At 42.7% G+C, this 20,345-nt stretch overlaps 1 protein-coding gene across 1 annotated transcript; it reads right to left on the bottom strand.

Moving 5' to 3' along the window:
- Positions 1–11,333: 11,333 nt before the first annotated feature.
- LOC129710276 (glucose-6-phosphatase catalytic subunit 1-like) lies at positions 11,334–19,010 on the bottom strand. The gene is made up of 5 exons (XM_055657163.1): positions 18,718–19,010; positions 17,316–17,425; positions 16,498–16,603; positions 14,524–14,639; positions 11,334–14,062 (listed from the first exon to the last, which is right to left on the bottom strand). Exons 1-5 carry the CDS (start codon positions 18,948–18,950, stop codon positions 13,551–13,553), a joined length of 1,077 nt encoding a protein of 358 aa, XP_055513138.1. The 5' UTR covers positions 18,951–19,010; the 3' UTR covers positions 11,334–13,550.
- Between the last annotated feature and the right edge of the window lie 1,335 nt (positions 19,011–20,345).

The following is a 20,345-nucleotide window of genomic DNA, read 5'->3' as shown; positions in this document are numbered from 1 at the left end:
ACACAGTCATTATATCTTAAGGGCGTTTTTTTTACAGAGACCAATTAACCTCCAACCCTGCACTTCTTTGATGTGAGAGGAAACCGGGGGCCCCTGAGCAAGCCCCCATGGTCACAGGGAGAACGTGTAAACTCCACATAGACAGCACCCGAGGTCGGGATCGAACTCTGGCGCTGTGAGGCAGCGGCTCTAACAGCTGCTCCACGTCCGTGCTGCATCAATTGGCACAGTGGACTTTCTGCAAGTCTCCCACCAAACAGACATGAGCTTCTATGGATTTGATGTGTGCAGCGGGGAATGCTGATCATGTTTTCTTTGGAATTACTGAGCCTGCCTGTGAGAGAGCTCGGCTACAGAGGGATCCGTGCATCCAATGACATCTCCCTGTGCACTCCAGTTGCTTTCGCTCTGTGCCCTGTTCTCCCGCTGACCCCCCCCCCCCCGGAGTCCCTCCAATAAATACATCAGCGTAAACGAGTTCAACTTAAATCAAGACAGATGTTTGCATAAAGTTCAGGGGCCCAGGCAGCAACCCGTTACACTCAGCAGACATGTTAATCACCAGGACTGTTGAATTTCATGCTGGATTAATGTTGAGGAGGGAAAATATTAATGTCCCAAAAAGAGGGTGAGGTCAGGAACTCACTGCAAGGTGATGGAAAGAAGAATTTAGTCTATTTTGAAAGTACTTGATGAATTCCTAATGCGTGAAGGAATAAAAAAGCAAAGCAGCCTTGAATTTTTTTTTGAAGATCGAGTCACTGTGGATTCAGAAACAGGACACCAGGAGAGCAGCGATCTGTTACATTCTTTGTGTTTGCCATCTGCTTCTTCAAATACTTGAAATACTTTTCTTGCATGGAAATCTAAGTGCTGATGACATCAACATGGAATGCCTGGAAGGGTTCCAGCAGAGCATTGATGGGAACTCCTGATGTGATTAATATCCAGCCACTTGCCCATTGTGTTTCTGGCAACATCCTCGAGAATCTTCAATGCACCCTTTCCAGCTTAGCTCTTTCCAATTTGGTGGTAGTCGCTGGTTAATTATTAAGGGTGGCACAGTGGCACAGTGGCACAGCTGGTTTACTCTGTGTCCTCCCATATCCCAGCAGTGTGCAGGCTTGTAGGTTAATTGTCCCTCTGTAAATTGTCCCCAGTGTGTAGGTGAGTGGATGAGAGATGAGAGAGTGAGAGACAGGTGTCAAAGGTTATGGGGAGAAGGAGGGAGAGATAAATCAGCCATGACCCACACACACACCAGTCCCACACTAACACACACACACGCACACACGCACACACACACACCAGTCCCACACTAACACACACACACACGCACACACGCACACCAGTCCCACACTAACACACACACACACGCACAAACACACACACACGCACACACGCACACACACACACGCACACCAGTCCCACACTAACACACACACACACACACACACACACACGCACGCACACCACAGTCACATACACACACACACACACACACACACACACACACACACACACACACACACACACACACACACACACACACACACACACACACACACACACACACACACACACACACACACACACACACACACACACGTCCCCGCACACGAAACACTAGTCCCCATATACACACACCAGTACACCCCCAACACCAGTCCCCACACACATACACCCAACACCCTGGTCCCCCCACACACACAACACCAATTTCTTGCACACATCCAATATCGGATATCAGAGAATCCCACAGCCACACAACTCCATGCTCTGCTTCTAACACCAGCCCCTACACACAACACCAACAGCAGCCTCCTTCACGCACCCCCAACAACAAACTCCAGCACACCCTCCCAACACACTCCTGTGAACCCAATTATCAACACCAATCCTCTGCACAAGCACAAGACCAACTGCCGCACACCCTCCACCACCAGCCCAGCACACACACACCTCCATGACCATGTCCCCCAAACGTAATAAACACCAACCCACCACAAAATCACAACACCCCTCACACGTTCTTCACCACCAACACTACCTTCAAACAACCAGGGCCACTTCCTCCTATGCATGCCCAACACCAACACCTCCAGAAGCAACTCTCCACAGATCCTCAACACCAGCCTCCTGTACACATCCCCAACACAACCTCTTGCAAGCAATTCTAACACCAACTACACTACAGACCAACCGCTAACTGCCTTCAGAAATAATCTGAACACCCAGCCCAGGGCAATGCTCATAACCTTACAAACATTTGAGAACAAGTCATTGATATTTCATATTCTGTATAATAATTTTTAAAGGGTTTGCACATTTCTATTCTGGAAAGCTTGCAGAAAAGATTTACAAGGATGCTGAGAAGACTTCATTTTCTCAGCCACAGGGAGATGTTGGCAGGCTAGGACTTTATTCCTTGCAGCATAGGAGGCTGAGAGGTGATTTTATAGAAGTGTATAAAATCATGAGAGGAATAGATAAAGTAATTGCTCAGAATCTTTATACCCCAAGGAAGGGGGATCAAGAACTAGAGGGCATAGGATTAAGGTGAGAGGGAAACATTTAATAGAAACTAATAGAGCAGCCTTTTCACACAGAGGGGGTGTGAACTGGGAGGGGGAGAGGTAATTGGTGTGTTTAGTAAGATGGCTGGGTAAAGAAGATTTTTTTTAGTTCATAGATGCAGCATGGAAGCAAGCCCTTCAGCCAACTAAGTACACACCAACCATTGGTCACCCATTCACAGCAGTTTTCTATATGATCCCACTTTCTCATCCACTTCCTATAGAGCAGGGGCAATTTACAGAGGCCAATTAACCTACAAACCGGCATGTCTTTGGGAAGTGAGAAGAACCCGGAGAACCGGGAAGAAACCCCGCAATCACTCAGAACATGCAAACTCCACACAGACAGCATCCGAGGTCAGGTTTGAACCTGGGTGTCTGGTATGCGAGGAAGCAGCTCTACCCGCTGCACCACTGTGTTGGTGCTAATGTTAACGGGGTCATTTATATAAGGGATGCGATTATACCTCAGAGCCGAATGTGTGGATGTAGATGTGATATCAGTTGCAGCTTTACTCAGGACAAGGCTTATAATTAGTGGAGTTATTTCTGTGCAGACCTCTGACGATGTTGGAATCAGTTTACAACACCAAGTATATGTAAGGAATGAGTCTTTATGCAGTCCAACAGGTTTGTGTCGATTTCTCCCTCAAGGCTATTGAGACCTGCACATGTTTTGCAAGTCACACATTAACTTCATGTACTGAAGTCCGTGAATTTCAAATAAACAATCTGTACTAGATAAGAAGAGCTGAGTATGAGAAAATTGTTCATTGTACCTAATCAGTGAAACGTTAATGAAACTTTGATTAACACATTCAGGGAAAATTTTGGTCATGATTATCTCAGATATTTTTCTTTATTCTTTCTCCAGGTTAAAATATCTGGATGAAATTTAATCGCAGGTATATTGCAGGAGCCACACTGAGACCATTCTATTGCAACGAGGCTTCAGTGTAGTTACATTGACTCATGACTCCAGACATAAATGGAGCTCTACACATGTACAGCTACTTATTAATAATGAGCAAAGCGGCAAGTGCTGGAAGAACTCAGCAGGTCAGGCAGCATCTGTGGAGGGAATGGACAGGCAATGTTTTGGGACAGGATCTATCTTCAGTCCAAAATCGCTGAGTTCCTCCAGCACTTTGTGCTTTGCTCAAGATTCCAGCATTTGCAGTTCCTTGTGTCTAGTTTTTAATTAGGACTAGGCTAGGCGAGGGCATTCCCAAAGGAGCCGATGGACTGAGCACTTCTGAAAAGCAGTGTCCCCCTGGGTGAAGGCAGGGGAAGGAAGACTCTGTCAACTCAGAACGCAATGGGAGGCCATCTTGGAGAGGCGGCATCTTATCAGCTCAGCTTTCATGTCCAAATGAGAACAGGGCTATGGAAAAGTAACACTGACTTTTATATATGTAGGAAGGAACTGCAGTTGCTGGTTTAAACTAAAGATAGAGACAAAATGCTGGAGTAACTCAGTGGGACAGGCAGCATCTCTGGAGAGAAGGAATGGGTGATGTTTCGGGTCGAGACCCTACTTCAGACTCTGCACTTCACGTGGTCCGCCCTGATTCGACGAATACAATACAATACAATACGATGCCGTTTATTGTCATTTGAACCTCAAATGAAGTTCAAACGAAATTTGGTTTGTGAATTGTTTGGTTTGAAATTTGGTTTGGAATGCAATCAACCCGGCATGCACAATCAAATAAGATCAAATAGAACAAGTTGTCCTCACAATTTTAGGCTGTGCACGCCATACACAAGAAGAAAACTTCAGACCTCCTTTTATACGGTCAAATCTGCAATAACACAGAAGTGAAGACTTTAACTGCAGTCTGTAATAAAATGAATTATTCAGTCAAGGTAAAATATACACCATTTCTTACAATATACTGTAGCCCTGATAAAGTTAAGATGGGGGGTGAAATAGTTTTATGCTGTCGGACTTTTTAAAGTTTGGCGTTTATCATTTTTGTCGAAATTAGTACTTGATGCTAAAAGATTAACATTAACATTACAATGTGGCAAATCAAAAATACTTGTGGGTAATTTTATTTGATGCTTCACATTGTCACATTTTATGAATTTGAAGAAAAGACCAAAATACGTTTCTTCAATACAGCCTCTTTGAATCGTATCGGTACATTTATAATACAATGCCACAAACAATGATCACATTGAACACCTCTGTAATTCCATTGTATGAGTTAGTTCCCTCGTAACCCTTCAATAAATAAATAGTATTATAATGTGCAAAGAGGTACAACAGTGGACCAGATACAGCGTGAGTAGGCAGTGGCTGTTGTAGGAATATATATTGTGGAACAATTCAAAAATAGAATTAGTATTTTTGGAGAATGCATGCATAGAACAGTGAGAATATAATACCTCTGGTTGGATTGTGAGAGAGGGTTGGAGAATCTAGTGTTAAAATTGTTAATCAATAATTTAGGGGGTTGTTGAAGGAGGTGGAAACAAGATCCACGACTAGTTCTGCAACACAATATCGTCCTATTGTTTAGGAATCTGCCATCACTCATGGCATGGTCAGTAACATGAGCCTCAGTATCAGGTGGTGTAACATTCAAAACAAATGTATGGACATGTTTGAAGGTAATTTATCAGAAACATTCTTTGATTTATTATTTCATGTTTCATTGCTAGGGTGGCATGGTGGCGCAGCGGTAGAGTTGCTGCCTTACAGCGCCAGAGACCCGGGTTCGATCCTGACAATGGGTACAGTCTGGACGGAGTTTGTACCCATGTGGGTTTTTTTCCTGTTTCCATGCTGTAAGGGGCTGTTTCTGTGTTATCTCATTCATTCATTTAAGTTCAGTATTTCTCAGTTAGGCTGGTTTTGGGATTGTCTTACCTTTCCCAGCTCGGCCACTGAAGACTAACTGATTTCCCAGTGTCTGGATAAAGAGTGCTGCGTGAGTCACGAAAAAACAATTTAGCCCCATTAATTTTGAAAAGCAAGTAACTGCAGTTGCTGGTTTACAAAAAAGTACTGGAGTAACTCGGTGGGTCAGGCAGCATCTCTGGAGAACATAGGTAGGTCATGTTTCAGGTCGGGATCCTTCTTCAGACTGATCCTTTCTCAGAGGCTGCCTGATCTGCTGAGAGTCTGAAGACGGGTCCTAACCCGAAACATCACCTATCCACGTTCTCCACAGACGCTGCCTGACCCACTGAGTTACTCCCACACTCCCAGTAATTTACTGTATGGTGTAGAAATGCGAGTTAAAATGGTGTTGCATCTTTTATCAATTGCAAGTAAATTCAGGTATCTTGTGTTGTTGTCTGACCCCCAGAAACCAACTCTATATCTACAGATGAGAACATCCTGTGACCACATTGTACCAAGTATTGGTACAAGTATTTCATCATCTCTCTTCCCCATCTCATATTCACCAAGAACACAGAATTGCTAATACAAGCAAAGGAAAAATTGTGCAATGCAATTTATGGTCTGTTTATCTGCAAAGTTGTACATCCAATTGATTGATTCCCCTTACTCTAGTTAGCCAGTAACATTTAATGTGTTAATGGCAGTAAAATCAGAATGCTTGTGAAATAAACTCTGCTCTGCTTTGATCAAGATAATGGACCCACCCTCAATTATAACTCTGAGTAATAAACTATTAATATTGTGGCCCTGGTATTTGCAAGGAGCCAGGGAAGATTTCTGAAGCGAAAGCAAAAACTGTTTGAAACACTCAGCATATCGGGCAGCATCTGTGGAAAAGAAATGTGAGTTAGCGTTTCATCTTGAAGAAAGACACATTTTGTGTCTATCTTCGGTGTAAACCAGCATCTGCAGTTCCTTCCTACAAATTTAATCTCAAAGAAAATTTTCCAAAATGGAGTTTGGCTCTTCGACCTGCAATGTTAATTTTGTTCTCTCTCCAGATGCTGCCTGACCTGCTGAGTGTTTACAGCATTGCTTTTTTTAATTTCAGTTTTTCAGCATCTGGAGTTTTTTGGATTTGCAGGGAAGGAAACTGTTTGTGGCTGGAAATCTCAAACTGCTGGGAATACTGCTGAATTTGATAGTATGACCACTTCTGAGTTATTTGTTCTGTTTCAAACCCAATCATGCATAGGCTGCCTGGTCATCGGGAGAGGGTGCTGTGAGTCTGGGGATCATCTTGGCTGGGATCCAGTGATCAATTAATAAGGGAGATCCTAGGATGGGCTCAGATCACAGTGGTGAAGATTGTTGGGTTGTCTGCTGAGTGTAGCTCATGGGCTGGACTCTTGTTGTGGGGTGGGGTGGATTAGTCTAGAGTCAAGAGTGTTTAATTGTCATATATATCAGCAACAGAACAATGGCAGCAGCGAAACAGGCCTGGAAACACTATATATATAGATAATACCCAATTTACTAAAATGCAATAATCTTTGACACCCTTTAATTAGCATTGCTACAGAGTAAGTAGTGCTCTAAATCCTTCTCAGGCTGAGAGTGGTCACTGGCAGCTCCACTATGCAGAGCTGCAGATGAGTGTTGCACCAGTCCAATGCAGCAAACACTCTGCCCATCCATGATTGCGATGGGCAACAATGCACCGGCACAGCTGGTAGAGCTGCTGCCTCACATTACCAGAAGCCCGAATTCGATCCTGACCTCGCTGCTCTCTGTGTGGAGTGTGCATGTTCTCACTGAGACGCATGTTCTCACTGAGACCGAAGAAGACCGCTTTCCTTCCACATCCCAAAGACGTGTGGGTTTGTACGTTGATTGGCCTCTGTTAATTGCCCCCAGTGTGTAGAAAGTGGGATAACATGGAATTAGTGTGAACAGGTGATACATGGTTGGCATGGACTCAGTGGGCCGAAGGGCCTGTTTCAATATTGCATCAAGAAAAAAACTAGATTTGAAAGCTATGCGCCGTTCAACCAAAAAACTATCAATATTGTGTTCCATATTGCCCAAGACAATGTTACTCAAATTAAATCACCATTGTACTATTGAATTTCCCAGCTTTGGTCCATTTAGCTAATGTGTGAACTTTTTTAGGAAAGCCCTTTTTATATTTCCCAGACACAGTTTTATTCAACATGGAAAATCCCAGCATGTGACGTGTGTGAACACGAACCAGCATTGCATTAAACATTGGAGTCTGCAGATAAATATGTTACAAGTCAGAACATTTACTCTGCATTACTCTGAGAAATTAATTTATTGAGGGCCCTTAGAGCAGATAATTTCTGTAATCGTAATAATTTATGTCATAACAATTCCATCAATCAGATTGAGAATTCCACGATGTAAGCAAATTAGCAACAGGATACTAACCTGGACTTTTTCTTTTCTTGTTATGTTTTTGAACTAATGTGTTATTTGTTTGCACTGTCCATTTTCTTTTAGAATTTTGCATGTAAATTATGTATAATTTGTTTTTTTTGTATCATCGCCTGAGTTTATGTGAGGCAAGGAGCAATGAAAATCTAGCTCGCAGCAGCATCACAGCAATGTAAACTCAAACAAACCCACACACAAATTACTCATAGATTATTTGTGAAATTCTATGAGAAAGAAGATTGTGCACAAATAAACAACAAGTTAGTTCAAAAACATAATGAGGAAAGGAAATAAGAAATAAGTAGTGCAGATGGCAACAATATTGAACTAGTAGATGGAACTTGTGTAATATGTAGATAAACTCTAATCTTCAATCTCATTAATAGTTCATAGCCTGTATGTGAAAGCAGTACTCTAAAAATAGAAGGTAACTTTAGGTTGTTGTTCTAATCCAATGAATTAATCAAATGCAAAGTTCATCTGAACCCTGATAAAATAATCCAGGTTATGCTTTGATCAGGATTATTAATGATATTGTTTATTAATAGCATTATAGTGGTTTTATTTTCACTACATGTTTGATCTTTGGGGTCCATTTCAAGCTGGTAGTAATAATAATTAGGTTTGAACTATTGCTGTTTCACGTTGAAGTCGTACCTTCATAGAACTAATTGAAAGACAATCGCTGGAAATCTGGAATGCAAATGGAAAATGGTGGGAATACTCAGCAGGTAAGGCAGCATCCATGGAGAGAGGAACAGAGTTAATGATTATGTGCAATAAGTTTGCATCAGAACATTAGCCAACATTTTAGAGACTCTGTGCACCTGAGTCAAGATCTGGTCTAAAAGGTAATCTTATCTTAACGACAATATTTAATTTAATGCTTGCTTAGCACAGTAATCTCAAATTACTAGACCAGCTTGGTTGGTAGCATAATGGTTGGGTTACTGGTATGTGCAACTTTGTAGTCTTGGTCTGCTCATGTACCACTGACACAGTAGCAGCGTCAACAGAATGTGCCATCTGCAGAATGTGCCAACTACAGAATGTGCCATCTATAGAATGCACTGCAGTAGCTCACTGTTAGATCATTGAATTCTTAATGCTAAGTCAAGTCCAGTGGTAACCTGGTATTCAGGCACAGTGGTTACATGCTACCTTGCAACATGCTGGAACAGGGGTGGGGAACCTTTTCATGTTGGAAGGTCGCATTGTTAGCTGTAATCTAATAAGGCCGCATCCAAGAAACTTCAATTAGATATAGGATTATTTTGCTGAATCTTTGTTATTTTAAATACGTTCATTTTAAGATTAAAATAAAAATAATAAAAGACAAACAAAAACATATTAATAAAAATAAAAGGATTTGTTCTACAAAATTTGGATTCATTCAAAAGGCCGCACTTAATGGCCTAGAAGGCTGCAGGTTCCCCACCCCCGTGCTAGTTGAAGACAACAAACTGTTGATGCAGCAACTAGTTAAACTCTCTTGTGGTCTCATATAGCACTTCCCTTGCCGTTCTATTGGTTGGAACACTGTTCAAAATCACCGGTCTTACTGTTTGGTTTAGTTCCAACTAGTAGGGTGTTTGCTGCAAGATTGACCCTGTCCCATAGATGGGAGTTCTGGTTTCAACGGATCTGAAGCAACCCCTCAGCATTGTTATGTCTGAGATTACTCGCAATCTCCTTTTGCCAGCAAACAATTCATAATTCTCCCTCAATCAAATTCATAATTCTCCCTCATCACCAAGACTCCTTGGACAGCACCTTTCAAACACAACAGTTCTACCAGCTCGAAGGACAAGGGCAACAAAACCACAAGGAACCCCAGCACCTGGAGGATGTGCTCCAAGCCACACACAGCATGAAAATGCAGAGAATTGCGGACGCAGCCCAGACCATCACACAAACCAATCCCCCTTCCATTGACTCCATGTACACCCCACGCTGCCTCGGCAAGGCTGCCAGCATAATCAAGGGACGAGTCACACCCCGGCCATTCCCTCTTATCCCCTCTCCCATCAGGCAAAAGGTATAAAAGTGTGAAAACGCACACCTCCAGATTCAGGGACAGTCTCTTCCCGATTGTTATCTGGCAACTGAACCATCCTTCCAACAACTAGGGAGCAGTCCTGAGCTACCATCTACCTCATTGAAGACCCACGGACTTTCTTTAATTGGAGAGGTGACGTTTCGAGGAATGTGGGCCAAGCAAATGGGACTAGCTCAGATGGAGCATTTTAGTCTCATGAACAAGTTGGGCTGTAGGTGCTGTCCATGCTGTGACTCTACATCTAATATAACAAGCCAGTTTATCCATGTGCTGTTGGGAATCGGTCGAATGTATTGACCAGCCACTTGCATTTGTGTATAAACTAAATACCTATTTTACTACCAGTCACATCTTCCGATCCCTGTCCCTTTCTGCTTTCTGTAGAGATTATTCTCTCTGCAACTCCTTGGTTCACTCATCCCTTCCCACACAACCTGACAGTTCCCTGGGCACACGCAAATTGGAAGAACATCGCCTCATATTCCACGACAACTCAGTGGCATGAAGATTGAATTCAATTTCACGTAATATCCCTATATCTCTTTTCTCTTTCCCTGCCCCACCCCAGTTACACTAATCCTACACACCTCCCAGTTTATACTCCCCACGTTCTCATGAACAATCCCCAGATTTTATGCTTCATCTGCACACAGGGATGTAGAAGGAGGAGGAGATGTGGGAGGAGGCGCGAGCACCTGGAGGAAACCCATCTGATCAGAGGGAGAACATCTGTAAGAGGGAGGGATAAAAGGGAAATGGAAACTCAGGCATGGTACTTGTGGGAGAGGAGGATACAGAGGAGGGGAAAAGAACATGGTTAGTGTAAGTGGTTGCTTGATGGTCAATATGTACTTGATGGGCCAAATCTTCCACGCTGTAAGACTTTATAACTCTATAACTTTAGAAGCAGAGATAGTTGGCATAACAATATGGGTAACTTCTGATCTGAATATAAATATCATGCAATGACTTTATTAATTACATTCGTACAAAATACTTACAAAATTCTTAAGGGGTTGGACAGGCTAGATGCAGGAAGATTGTTCCCGATGTTAGGGAAGTCCAGGACAAGGGGTCACAGCTTAAGGATAAAGGGGAAATCCTTTAAAACCGAGATGAGAAGAACTTTTTTCATGCAGAGAGTGGTGAATCTCTGGAACTCTCTGCCACGGAGGGTAGTTGAGGCCACTTCATTGGCTATGTTTAAGAGTGAGTTAGATGTGGCCCTTGTGGCTAAGGGGATCAGGGGGTATGGAGAGAAGGCAGGTACGGGATACTGAGTTGGATGATCAGCCATGATCATATTGAATGGCGGTGCAGGCTCGAAGGGCCGAATGGCCTACTCCTGCACCTAATTTCTATGTTACTATGTTTCTATGTACACATGTAATTTGAAACTTGCTTTACAAAGGAAGAGCTCTGAGCATTTTATATTAATATAACCAAACGGAAGGTAAGGAGATTGGGATTTGATTTCGGGACTTTGATGGTACTTCCTCGTTAGAGGTGAGGCACTGGCCAAGACTTGCCAGGAAACACGATGTAATTAAAGACAACATTGACTTCGTGTTAGAACGCCACTGTCTCAACAACAGCTCACAAAATAAAGGTTGAGACAAGCAACTGCAGGCACTGGTTTACACAAAAGGACACAAAGTGCTGAAGTAACTCAGCGGGTCAGGCACCATCTGTGAAGGACATGGATCGGTGATGTTTCAGGTCGGGACCTTTCTTCACATTCAAAACGTCACTTGTCCATTTTACTCCAGAGATGCTGCCTGACCTGCCGAGTTACTCCTGCATTTTGTGTCCAATCATTGAATAACATTGAAATAATCCACAGTGAGCTCTGGACTCTAAAACCCTCCTTGTTCATGGCCAGAGACTTTGCAATGGACAACCTGAATGAAAGTACAGTGCAATACAAAGAGATGCATCAAAAACATTCATGTACAGCTTCAAGAAACATTTCTTACAGACGTTACATGGTAGATGGCCTGGACCCAATTGACTTTGTTGATAACTGGTAACAAACTGTACTCAATCCATTTGGTTGATTGTATGTAGAAAGTGACCTGTTTTTAATTTAGTTCACCAGTACAATTTTCTAGTCTTTAGCTCAACTCCAGACCAGTGGGCTGTTGCAGCTTTTCTTATGAGTCTGTGTACAGTTAGAAACTAATGTCATTTCTGAGGCCTTGGTCAAATGAAGCCAATTTCCCTGAGAGATCACAAGCAGCTGTGTTACCATACCTTTGGTAAAAAATACCTCTGCTCAGCTCTTTAAGTTATGAGTTTAAGAGGAAAGAGTGTAGCTGGCTTACAATGCAATGCAGAGCTGACAAGACTATAAGCTGCAGCAAGTTAGACCAGGTACTTGTTTCACAATGTTAAGAAACTCAAATTTATTAGACTATTACCCTTCATGTCGTTCAACAATGAGCTCTGCGTATTTACAAAAAATATTGCATAAGAAAAAATACAATGCAAAATAACATTTTGGAGCCAGTAAATAAAAAGCAGATGCTTAAATATCTTAAGTAAAAGCGGAAGGAACAGAGGAGATGAAACTCCACAGCTCGAACGTTCAGAAGCATCTAGAAAGTGAGTTGGTGCAGTAGCATTGTGGTGGGGTGAAACCCTCTCTGTTTCATGCTGTCTACTTCCCCAATGATCCTTACCTCTACGTCTCTGGGTTTTCACACTAGCAGTCTCTTGCACTCTTTCTGCCTGCCCCCCCCTCTCTGCACTGCTGTTTCCGACTGTCTCTCACCATATCTCTATCTGTCTGCCACTCCAGCTTCCCTAGATAGTCTCAAAATGCTGGAGTAGCTCAGCGGGACAGGCAGCATCACTCAATAGAAAGAATGGGTGACGTTTCAGTTCGATACCCTTCTTCAGACTGAAGTCTGGTCTTTCAGGTCTCGACCCGATATGTCACCCATTCCTTCTATCCAGAGATGCTGCCTGTCCCGCTGAGTTATTCCAGCAGTTTGTGTCTATCTTCGGTGTAAACCTGCATCTGCATTTCCTTTCTACACATACTAGCTTTCTTGGACATTAGTTTAGATATACAGCATGGAAACAGGCCCTTCGGCCCATCAAATCCACACCGACCGGCGATCACTCTCCATACACTAGTTCTACCCTACTCACTAGGGGTAATTTACAGAGACTAACCTACAAACATGTACGTCTTTGGAATGTGGGAGGCAACTGGAGCACCCCGATAAAACCCACACGGTCACAGGAAGAACGTTAAACTCCGTACAGACAGCACCCGCAGTCAGGCTTGAAGCCGGGTCTATGGTGCTGTAAAGCTTTGTCTTTATATCTCTGACAGACGTACTCCTCATCTATTCGTCTGCTTCCTCTCTCTCAGGGTGACATCCTGTCCCCTTGTCTTCCTTTTTCTCTCATCTCATTTGCTCTTCTCTTTCCAGATGCTACAGAACAGAGCACACTTCCAGTCGCTCATGTTTTACAGTATATTAAACATCAAACAGTGCAATGCAGTCCACAAGGTGATCAAGAAGGAACTGCAGATGCTGGAAGATCGAAGGTACACAAAAAAGTCCACAAGGTGATTTAGGTTGGGACGTTATAGTTCCTTCTTGTCCTGTCTGTTCACAAGCTGTGACACACAGAATGGAACTAAAACAGCAGCTGCCAGAGGCACGGCAGCACTTTTACAGAAGGACAGGAAATAAAACAGGAATTCCCTCTGCGTCGGGGGCTTTACCGAGTCGAACAGGTGCAGGACGATCAAGGAGGCCACAATGCAACTTATTCTGAAGCTGAGCTGCTGGCCTCTCTTCCCTTTGCAGCTCTCTGCATAAATAGGTGAGTTCAGAGCTAACCCCAGTCCGAACAAGGCTCCCATGTTCCTCACCAGCCCGGCAAAGGGGTTGGTGTTAATGTGGACCCACTCAGCCCGGGCGCACCATCTCTGGGCTTTCTCCAGCGACCACAGCAGGTCGATGCCCAGAGCTTTCAACAGCAGGTAGAAGCCCAGAGCGAAGGAGAAGAGGAAGAGGGTGATCTGCAGATACCTCTTGAAGCTTGCGTTGTAGATCGCATTAATCCGGCCAAACACCTCCGCCACAACCATTCCTGTGGATGGAAATGCCCAATTAATACCGTGTCTAAATTATATTACTATTGACAGACAATATAGAGTCAATGTCACAGAGTCACACAGCACAGAAACAAGGCCTTCAGCCCAATTCATTCATGAAGCATATCTAAGCTAGTCCCAGTCCCATTTGCTTCTAAATACATATTAAATAAGCAAGTGCCAATTGTAAAGCCAGTTTTAGTGATATATAAAATGTAACACTCCATTATTTTTTCACCCATTTTTGATGACACAGATCTTACTACTGAACATATTCCTTGTATTCCTTGTTTGTATTTATGACACAGTACGTCTTGGATTTTAAATACACTTGAGCCAACTATGTACATACACCGCCATCAGTTTGATGCAGAGGTTCAAGGTGTGTCAGGTTCAGTCACTGTGCCTAGAACGGCATTGAGCAGTTATATTTGCAACTGAAAGAAAGAATACGCACCTGAAAGAACTCCGGTAAAAACCTGGTGTGGGAAATGAGCAGCCAGAAACACCCGGGACGTGCAAACACACACCTGGATCATGCAGAACACCGTCCACAGCACAATGTGGAGACACCTGGAAGAAGGGAATGTTACTCTTGCTGAGTTAATGAAAATATGAACCCTTTACTTTTCACTGTACCTCGGTACATGTGGCAATATACTAAACTAAACTACAATGAAATACTGGAGGGGATGAAATAGGGTGTTCCAGTACTTCATCCTCCAGCCAGCTAATAGAAACATAGAAAATAGGTGCAGGAGTAGGCCATTCGGCCCTTCGAGCCTGCACCGCCATTCAATATGATCATGGCTGATCATCCAACTCAGTATCCTGTTCCTGCCTTCTCTCCATGCCCCCTGATCCCTTTAGCCACAAGGGCCACATCTAACTCCCTCTTAAATATAGCCAATGACCTGGCCTCAACTACCTTCTGTGGCAGAGAATTCCAGAGATTCACCACTCTCTGTGTGAAAAAAGTTTTCCTCATCTCAGTCCTAAAAGATTTCCCCCTTATCCTTAAACTATGACCCCTTGTTCTGGACTTCCCCAACATCGGGAACAATCTTCCTGCATCTAGCCTGTCCAACCCCTTAAGAATTTTGTAAGTTTCTATAAGATCCCCCCTCAATCTTTTAAATTCTAGCGAGTACAAACCGAGTCTATCCAGTCTTTCTTCATATGAAAGTCCTGACATCCCAGGAATCAGTCTGGTGAACCTTCTCTGTACTCCCTCTATGGCAAGAATGTCTTTCCTCAGATTGGGAGACCAAAACTGTACGCAATACTCCAGGTGTGGTCTCACCAAGACCCTGTACAACTGCAGTACAATGTATAAATGTACATTCATTTGCAATTATTTTTATTGAATATTATAACAGATTAAATTAACTTGATTATATTGGAGAAATCGACATAGAATGCTGGAAGAATAGGAATAGGTGACATTTTGAGTCTAAAGAAGGGTCTCGGCCCGAAACGTCACCTATTAATTTTCTCTAGCGATGCTGCCTGACCCACTCAGTTACTGCAGCAATTTTTGCCTATCTTCGGTGTAAACCAGCATCTGAGTTCCTTCTACATATATTAGAGGAATCCTCTGTTGAGACCTAAGGCACCAGCAAAATTCTAATGATACTTATATCAGTTATATATGCTGTAGATATTTTCATCATAAAGGCAGATAGATATTCATTAAGATAAGGTAAGAGGCAGCATTTTTTTCATCATTCTAACAGTATTTTTGGAAGCTTAGCTTCCAAAATTAGTTACTTTACTGATGTTGCACCAGTGTAAAACGTATTGACTGTCTTTTTACTTGGTAACTAGGAATAAGATCACATTCCTATATCCAGGAAAGCCAGATCTATTGTCGATAGCATGCCAAGAGTCTCCCATATAGAACTAAATTTTACAGGGCTGAATCCATATAAAATAATCCAAACCCCGTGCTGCCTGTTGGACATCAACACACAGACCTTTATATAGAACATAGAACAGTATAGCACAGGAACAGGCCCTTCGGCCCATAATGTCTGTGCTGGACATGATGCCAAGTCCAATTCTAATCTGCCAGTGTTCAATTCATATTACTCCAATCCCTGCATATCCATGAGTCTATCCAAAAGCATCTTAAAGGCCACTATCATATCAGCCTCCACCATCACCCCTGGTAGTGTGTTCAAGGCACTCACGACCCGCTGTGTAAAAAGCTTTCCCCGCACATCTCCTTTAAGCTTTCAAGTTATAACCTCTAGTCCTTGACATTTCCACCCTGAGAAAAAGGTTCAGACTGTCTAACCTATATATGCCTTTCATAATTTTCAATTAGGTGCCCCCTCAACCTCCGGCGTTCTGGAGAAAACAATCTAAGTCTGCCCAACCTCTGCTTGAAGCAAATACCTCCAGTAGATTTAATATTTAGTAGCCTCACCATTTTTGGAAGCCACTTCGCTTTTTTTGTAGTCCAAAGGTCAGGAATGCAGACACCATCACGTACCAGACACCGGCTGAACCCATCGCATGACCTGATGGACTTCCTGTCAAAAGGATCATTCAGAGACTCCGTTAGAACCAGGGTTTTCAGTTTTCAGTTGCCTGACATTCAATGGTCAAAACACTTCTATTTTTTATCTACATCAATAAAGTATAGAAGTTGGGAGGTCATTTTAAGACATTGGCGAGGCCACATTTAGAACATTCAGTTTAGGGCATCATGTTATGGGGAAGGGCTCATAGAGTCACTATGACTCTATGAGGTTATTACTGGAGATCAAGTGACTCTGAATGGTGAAAGGAAATTAAATGTAAAATTAACCTGACCTAACAACTACAGTTGAACATATGAATATATACCACCAATTTAAGACATGAATCGCCGATACCAGAACCAGTTTATTCCTTCATTATTAATCCAGTGATGCCAGGACACTGGGCCTTGAAGTGAGAAAATCAGAAATTGCATATCTCATTGGACCAAGATCAGACAATTCAGGGACTTGAGACTTGGGAGTAGCAAGATGGCCCCGACATGCGTGTGGTCCCAGAAGATAATCTATTTGCAATCATTTCATTATTTTACTTATGTAGGATCGTACTCGCGTACAGTAAAATTTGACTGGATAGCATGAAGAACAAACTTTCAGTTTATCTTGGTACGTGGCAAAAATAAACAAAACCAAAGTTTGAAGTTTTGGTCTGATACAAGATTTTCCCATATCGGGACCAGTTTGATACATGAGTTGTCCTCACCTGGACCAGTTTCACAGGTTAAGGGAAACTGCTGCAATGTGGGAAGAGAGGAGTTAGCATAGAGCTTGTTCTCGTGGACCCACCAGTAAGGTCTATGTCCAAATAAAAACCTGTGAAAGAAAGAGGAAGGACAAGGTTAACACATGGGAAACCTCCCACAATCTGGCATCGTGTACATTAGATCAATATTTGATGTTGATATCGTGGGCAATATTGCACAACGTTAAGATTTTGGACAATATCTAAAGTCAACATTTGAATTTGATAATGTTAGCAATATCCCATATTGGCCGTAATGCAATTATTATTGCAGCCAATATCCGATGATTATGTGGGATACAAAAAACACAAAATGTAGGTGGAATTTATCCCAAAATCTGTTTAAATTTCAACATTGTTGGAAATGTTTAACTTTTCTAATAGGACACTGTGCAATCAAATGTGGAGGATCTGAACCACTGCCTTAAGAAGAGTTAACATTCTATGGCACAGTTTGGGCAATAGCTCTGGAAGATATAGTATGACAGTGGACATCCACAGAGAAGATTCAAGTTGGAATCTAACCAGTAAGTAGGATGCCAGTGGAGCTGTCCTCGTGCCAAGACTTTCACTAAAATACTCAGTGTTGCAACAATTCACGGGGGAATTGAGAAAGAAAAATAACTGGATTTCTATGCCAGTATGATTGGACTTAGACCTAAAGCCATGTTAGAATTACATTGCCCTGGGCTGGTTTGAATGCTGGCTTAACATTTCCTCTCAATTAAAAACTTGTGCAAAAAATATCGTCTGATATTTATCATAAAAAAGCTTTATTAATCCATGTTATGACCAAAATAAGTATCGAAATATGTAGTACTAGGCACTTAATCATTATGATTCCTTATTTTAGTATTGATAATTTAAAATATAAATCAGTTTCAGATGGGGCAGAACTCTAATGCGTAACTATATTTGTATTCATTCACAGGATATGGGCGATGTAGCAATGCCATTTTTAGGTGAGAGAGGCAAAGATTAAACATGAACCCGAGGGGCAGGGGTTCAAAGGGGAATATATGGATAGGTGACTTTTGGGTCAGGACCCTTCTTCAGACAAGAAATGTTGACCCAAAACATCGGCTACACATGTCCTCCAGAGATGCTGCTTGACCCGCTGAGTTACTCCAGTACTCTGTGCTCCACACAATATTCCAGCATTTGCAGTTCCTTGTGTCTACAATCATCAGCATTTGTTCTTTTCTGAAGTTAAGATTGAATTGAAAATGATTTACTTCAATTCAGACTATTTTGTATACCTGCAGCGAATTATACCAATGTCAGATGAAGAGACTAAGACACATTAAGGCTTTTAAAATGATTATTAAGGCTTTTTAGTCGAGACTTCTCAGACAACACTTACCATTTAAAGATGAGGTTGAGCCAGTCCCCGATGACGGCCACCCAGATGAGTTTGACCCCCACCGCCTCACACAGGTGGAACCAGATGGGGAAGAAAACAAAGAAAGTGTTTCTCAGGTCAGCGGCGATGGAGATAAAGGTGAACCAGCTCTGGGAGTCCCTGTAGTTCAGCTGTAGATACTGCACCAGTTCCACCCCAGAGCTATGGAGCAGGTCCATGCCAGCGTCCATCATCAAGGTTCACAAGCTACCAGAGGATGCTGAGCTTTCAGTTCAGAGTCTGGTCTTGTTCCCGGGGACGGGCTTTATAAAGGGGATGAGCATGTTTTGCTCTCTTCCTATCAACTCTTGTTCGCGGCCAATGATCACAAGACTTTGAGCTAACTCCGGGGAAAACAATGTCAACGGCCTTTTTGGCTTCCACACCTGCGTCAGTGCTGTGACATTCGGATGCTGGAACAGACCCACGAGGCCAGTTCTTGTGAAACTGGACCAGTTTCACAGGTTAAGGGAAACTGCTGCAATGTGGGAAGAGAGGAGTTAACAGAAGAGTTCTTGTGAAAATCGTGCAAAATGATTAAACCGCGAACGTTATTCGCAAAATCAATCAGCAATCGCTGAGCCACTTAGGTGATTCATAGGCTAGGCCCCACGTGTAATAGGGGATTCGTTGATCAATTTATGCAGCCACTTGACCAGTCTCTGGGAATTAAACTTACGTGCTCAGGAATCTGTAGCGTTGGCATGGGCAATACACGTTAGAGGTTTAGAGGGATATGGGCCAAACGCGGGCAGGTGCGACTGGTGTAGAAGGGACAAGTTAGGCCCAAGGGCCTGTTTCCACGCTGTATAACTCTACCACTCTATGACTCGTCACAAAAATAAAGATAGAAAAAGAGGTTTTGATATTAGTTGCAACTCATCATTGTAAAGTATCAGGATCCACTGGTGGGAATATCATGGTTGACTCTTTGGTCCAGCTTACTCTTGTTCCACAAGACTTAGTTCTCCCGACCATAATTTTATTCTTTCTCTCCTTGTCCAGTCTTGACCTGCTTACAGCCACAACACCCCGGATACACTCCAGCACGGTAGTAAGTTCCAATATCCTGATCTCAGGTGGGACATAAGAACATAGAACGTGGAACTGTAAAGCGCAGGAACAAAATCTGTGTCCAACATGAGCCCAACTAACCTCTGCCTGCACGTGATCCATTCCCTCCATTCCCTGCATATCTAGGTGCCTGTCTAACAGCCTCTTAAATGCCACTATCATTTCGGCCACTACCACCACCCCTGGCAGTGTGTTCCAGGCACCCACCACTCTCTATAAGTCCTCTGATTGAATTATACCTCAGTGACTGAGCGAGGTGTCGCCCACTAACCTCCAATGCATAGATATTTATCAGAGCTTTACCTTGTCGAAATATCACCTTTATTTATCCCCATCAGAATATTTAATATATTTCATATTTGAACATATAATATTGAAAATTGTATAGTTAGTTGTACACATGAACAGGCCCTTTTGATCCACAATGTCTACACCTAACCTGATGTCAGGCTAATATTATCTGCCTGTACGTGATCCATATCCATCCATCCCCTGCATATCGATGTGCCCATCTA

Source organism: Leucoraja erinacea, chromosome 27 (genome assembly GCF_028641065.1).
Source record: "Leucoraja erinacea ecotype New England chromosome 27, Leri_hhj_1, whole genome shotgun sequence".
NCBI lineage: Eukaryota > Metazoa > Chordata > Chondrichthyes > Rajiformes > Rajidae > Leucoraja > Leucoraja erinaceus.
This window is presented reverse-complemented; position numbering and strand designations above follow the sequence as displayed.